The 5636-nt window shown below is 41.9% G+C and overlaps 1 protein-coding gene across 1 annotated transcript; it reads right to left on the bottom strand.

Annotated features, from left to right (window-relative positions):
- Window positions 1-4571: 4571 nt before the first annotated feature.
- On the bottom strand, window positions 4572-5336 carry LOC130211309 (zona pellucida sperm-binding protein 3-like). The gene is made up of 2 exons (XM_056442048.1): window positions 4857-5336; window positions 4572-4780 (listed from the first exon to the last, which is right to left on the bottom strand). The coding sequence occupies exons 1-2, from the start codon at window positions 5334-5336 to the stop codon at window positions 4658-4660; spliced, it is 603 nt and encodes a 200-aa protein (XP_056298023.1). The 3' UTR covers window positions 4572-4657.
- Between the last annotated feature and the right edge of the window lie 300 nt (window positions 5337-5636).

Here is a 5636-nt window from a genome sequence, read left to right as displayed (position 1 = left end):
CAGAGAATGAGTTCATCTGACTATAATTATATTTATTAATAATGATAATAGTACTTTGAATTTATATAGCGCTTATAGACATTTGCAAATCTCGTTGCATAAATTTGTTGTTCAGATATATTCTTACAGAATAGAAGCTAATTTATTCATCCCATTGGGAAAATAGTCGTATTTTTTCAGCTGCAACCCGAGAGATGTGAGAAGATTTGGGAGCAAATAAAAAATATAGAACATGATTTAAAGTGGTATATTTTATACGTCTTATAATCACTGATGGCATTAAATAAAAGAACCTGCAGGAAAGTAACACAAGGCAATGTGTGTAGTCTGTGGGACAGTAACTGCATGACTGCTGAGTCTCATCGTGCTGTGAGCTTGATGCTAGAACGTTAACGTGGTTGTTTTTGCTTGCAGGAGACCAAACTGTTTAACTTTTTTATCGCAAAAAATATGGTTTGAAGCTGAATATTCTGTTCGATTAATAAGTTTTCACAACAATCTGGAGTTAGTGTTGGGTCGGCCGTAGCTCATGGGGAGAGCGGTCGTCCCCCAACCACAAGGTACCCAGTTCAATTGCAGTGGTTGAATGTGCATTTACTAAAATGCTCTAATTAAGTACTCTACTTAGTCAGAGATACTTCTACTTTACTTGAGTATTTCCATCGCATGCTACACTTCTACTACACTACACCTCAGGAGGAAATATTTAAATATATTAGTCAATCAATCAAACTTTTATTACAGACTCAAGGTCCAGATAGTGCAAAACATTAATATATAATAAAATGCATACAAAATCACAAGTAAACTAGAACGGGCACTCGGTAGAGCGCATACCTTCGCATATCATAAGATTGGGCATTGGATTATGAACATGTTGGCATTAGTTGCATGCCAATTGGATAAAAATTGACCGTGCTATGGTAAAAAGAAGATTTTGACCTTTTCAAGACCTTGACCTTGACCTTTGACCCGATCGATCCCAAAATCTAATCAAATGGTCCCCGGATAATAACCAATCATCCCACCAAATTTCATGCGATTCGGTTTAATACTTTTTGTGTTATGCGAGTAACACGCATACAAATAAATAAATAAATACACGGCGATCAAAACATAACCTTCCGCATTTTCAATGCGAAGGTAAAAACAAACCGAGAACTACACTTGCTTAATAAATAGACAGCTGTAACAGTGTCTCCACAGCTGGGACTGGTATCGTGTAGTGCTGAATTTTATATTTGATAAAAACATCTCATTTTCGGAGTCATCAACCCGGCAGATAAATTTGAACATTAGATTTCTTAAAACCGCTTTGAATGTCTTGACTCCTGCAGCCACAAACATCTCACTGGCACTAGTGTTTAAATATGTGTATCCTGTGGTATTGCTACCTTTACTTGCGTCAAAGAACTGACAACTTTTTCCTCCACCGTTGGATCATGTGTGTGTCTGTGTGAGAGGGAGAAAGTGCACATTCAAAATGATATTTAAACCGAGTTCTTCACTATACTTTACGATCTATTTGTATGTATTAGAAGAAACTCAGCCTTTCAGTTGGGCCAGATGGTTCCCGCTTAGCGAGGGTTGAACCCAGCCTTTGGATGTGTTCAAACTGACACCTGCTCAAACCAAAGTAAGCCGGAAGGCTCTCATCATCCAGACACAATTTGCGGAAGAGATGGTGGCACCCCCAATACTGTTTACTTTTTCTTTCTGTGTCATGAACCCCAAACTTCTTATTTTTCACTTCCTCCACAGCCAACAGGAGAGCAACAGCTAGAGCTCGGCGCCTTTCTGAATCTATTCTTTCTCTGTTCATTCCGGTTGATCTCCTCGTTCTGCACGCACCCCCGTTCCACAGGCTCATCGGCTGTTTTGCCCAAAAAGCGTTTTTGAAGTAGCCGCCCCTCGTTATGGTCGGCCCAGGAAAAGCAACTCATGAATTGATTGCTTTAAATTGGTTATTTTAGTAGCTTTTAAAAGCACAGGACATAACCACCAGATGTGTTCAGCTGAGGCCAGTATAAGGCCTGCACCTGAATAATTGGGAAATATGTTATAGGAGGAGAGACATTATGTTTTTTAGCAGAACGTAGTGTCCTAATTACCTTTGCATTAAAAATGCGGAAGGTTATGTTTTGATCGCCGTGTATTTATTTATTTGTATGCGTGTTACTCGCATCACTCAAAAAGTATTAAACCGAATCGCATGAAATTTGGTGGGGTGATTGGTTATTATCCGGGGACCATTTGATTAGATTTTGGGATCGATCTAGGTCAAGGTCATGAAAAGGTCAACGTCTTCTTTTTACCATTTGGCATGCAACTAATGCCAAAATGTTCATAATTCAATGCCCAATCTTGTGATATGCGAAGGTATGCGCTCTACCGAGTGCCCGTTCTAGTTCACCTCTGAGATTGTCTGCATTTGTCCTGATTTCAGCTCCCAATTCCCAAAAAATAGAGTACTATTTTTATATTCAATTCAATTTATTTTGGAGAGCCCAAAATCACAAATTTGCCTTAGAGGACTTTACAATCTGTCCACATACGACAACTCTGTTCCAGATCACACTGGATCAGGACAAACTCCCAATATGTATCCCACACAGAGAACAACCTCTGACTCTCTAGAATGGGAATCATGATAGAATCTGTCACTCTTACCTTGTAGTAGTAGTAGTTGCCATGGCAATGAGGCAGCTGTAAACTCTCATCTGTCATCACCTACAGAAGATGTTAGTGACAAATCAAGCTTAAAAGAAGGTTGTGTTAGCGAAGAACTTCATATCATGTACCGAGTTCCCCACTGTAATTATTTAGCCACACATGTATACCCTCTAAATGCTTAAAGAGCAACATGTAACCAGAGTCCAATGTGCACACACACATGGCCAATAAAGCTGATTCCTATTCTGAAATATGTCCACACTCTGACAAGAGGAACTGTTATTGATTAAAGGATGACACAATGCTGTTATAATCCATTTGCAACACAATAAATACATGACAAACAGATCATTCCTGTGTATTTTTAAACTTACAAGGCAAACGGCAGCTACAAAAATATTCTCTGGGAAATAAGGCCGACATTTTAACTCGAGGGAAACACTGTCCGTCACATTTTACTATGTTTAAGCACCGAGGATCATTGATGTCTGCCTCATCTTGTCCCACCGTAGGCCCCTTTCTTGTGGCGGACCGCCTGTCGAGTGCAACTTGATCTGGGATCATGGCATGATGTCTCTTTAAAGATGTGGGCCCAACAGTCACCAATCTTCCCTTGATTGGTTAGTTTAATTTCCATTTAACTTGGACTTTCACCAGGAGCAGACTGGGTGGTGGATTGGCCTTAGGTCTGTGCTAGGTTGGCTTAGCTTACATCTCAGCTCTTCTCACGACAATGCTTTTGTTTGGTCCGTAGCCGTAAGGGCTCCAGTAACAAAAGATTACACATATCTAAATCTCTACATTTAAATCTATAAATCTAAATCTCAGACTCTAGCTCCACCCCTCAAGAAAAATGCAAACATTTGTATAAATAAAAAATGTGGATTCTTGGCATCAGTAGTAACACATTTTTGACACAGCTCAACAACATTGGAAGTATCCTATTATGGACCAATACATGCCCAAATAAACCTGCTAGTCACATGATCACCCTCGACAGCATGGCTCCTCTGTGAACCATGAATGTGTATTCTAAAGTTCATGCTAATCTTTCCTATCATTTAGATAACTCAGTCTGGACTCTGAGCGACCTTGCCCTTCCTGCAGAGCTTCCTTTCAGACATGTACCATCGGGCCAGACCGAGAGAAATCCCGGTCTCTGGTGCACCACTTGATTCTAGGCACATAAATACATCTTATGGTGAAAGGGAGAGCGGCAATGTCCATATCATGTGGCAATGTCATGATGAACAAGCTGATGTGGTACAATGCAGATGTAGAATTCACTGAGCTTTCATTTGCATTACTTAATCTGGCCGCTGCATCTGTGGGTTGGTTAATTCTAGTCGCGTAAACACTAAATATATAAAGCTATAGCACATCAGACCCCCAAATGACCAGCAGCGGCCCTGAATCCTTGAGTAGAGGATCAACACTCATTCTTTACCTTGTAAAAAAAAACTTCATGTGCGGATAGATCTTATCATAGAAAAGTAAGTTGGTGGGGACAGAAGTGAAATTGTTTTTTCAGTTCCAAGATCAAGAAAATAAATCAGACTTACATGATTTTTTTATTGATATTTGCAGGACACAAATGTATGAGTTCTTCTTAGAATTGTAAATGTTACTGAGTAAATAAGAAATGACGTGCAGTATATTTACAATGGTACCGTCTGACATCAGAGCAGTCAATGGAAACGGAACATTACTGCCCCAGGAAATCATAGATGTTAGGATGTTTGCTCAACTACCTTAATCCTAGTGGATCAATGCACTCATGAATACAGATGACTCATTATGACACCGTCTGCCTACGTAGCTTGTGACGGCAGAGCCCATGGAGCATCAGAGGCTGGGTGTCTCGTCGGGTTTCAGGAATAGAGCCGAGTAAACCAGTGGTCTGAGACATTAAAAAGTTTATTGTAGTTTGCTTTGACAGTCAACGTCTACACAGTAAACTCAAGGGCGTCGTTGCAGCCGGTCATCATCTCGTGTAGTGGCACTCGACTCCGATGACGGCACTCTGGCTCCTCGTGATGTGACTCCCGTCAGACACTTTGGGCTCGTAGATCAGTGTAAAGGCATAAATTAAGTAATCCTCAGTCATCTAAGAAAGAGAGAACTACTGAGTAACATTCCACTGAAAGTACAACAGCAATGCATTTAAAGAGCAAAACCCTCACCACTCGTTGGCTGCCACAGTCGTGCAGCTCGTATTCAAAGACCAGCACATGAGCCCAGTCGTCGATCTCAGTAGGGGAACAGCCACCGAGTGTGATGTCCTCTGGGTCGATCAGCTTGCCAAGGCCCAGCAAGTCCTGGCTCACTTCCACCTGGATCCTGCTTTCCCCACACCGCACAGCCACGCGGTTGCCAGCCTCTGGTTTCCGCAGTTCAAAGTTCACAGGGGACACCTTCACCGAATCCACTGGATCTTCTGGAAACCTCCAGGACAGAGAGTCGTCCACCGGCTGGATCTGCTGAGCCCGGAACATGGCGGCTTGTTGAGTAGACTTCCTGGAGGGCCCTCTCTCAGGTGCTGCTGCTGCCCGCTCAACTCCAACTCCCAGGTAGTTTGGTGCTCTGGTTCTGAGGAATCTAGCAGCACTGAAGCTGACGCACACGAGCACAACGCCCAACACAAGAAGCTGGCTGGAGCCCATTGTTGCAGACACAGAACTGGGGATGCAGATTCCTCCAGCACGGCCACTGCAGGCTGAAATAGGCAGTGGCTCCTCCCACTGACTCGTTAGCTTGATCGCTTTGCACAGGTGTAGATCTCACAGCTGCACAGGCCTTACTAATTAGGAAAGACCAATGTATGTTTACAAGGGAAGAGAAACGATGAATCAATCAAGTGGTCAAAGTAACTAAGAACATGTATTCAAGTGCTGTTAACATTTTGAGATATATATTTAATGTTTGTACTTCTATTCCATTATATTTCTCACTAAGAGTAACTA

Source organism: Pseudoliparis swirei, chromosome 20 (genome assembly GCF_029220125.1).
Source record: "Pseudoliparis swirei isolate HS2019 ecotype Mariana Trench chromosome 20, NWPU_hadal_v1, whole genome shotgun sequence".
Lineage (NCBI taxonomy): Eukaryota > Metazoa > Chordata > Actinopteri > Perciformes > Liparidae > Pseudoliparis > Pseudoliparis swirei.
The sequence above is the reverse complement of the archived record's forward strand: the minus strand, read 5'-3'. Positions and strand labels throughout refer to the sequence as shown.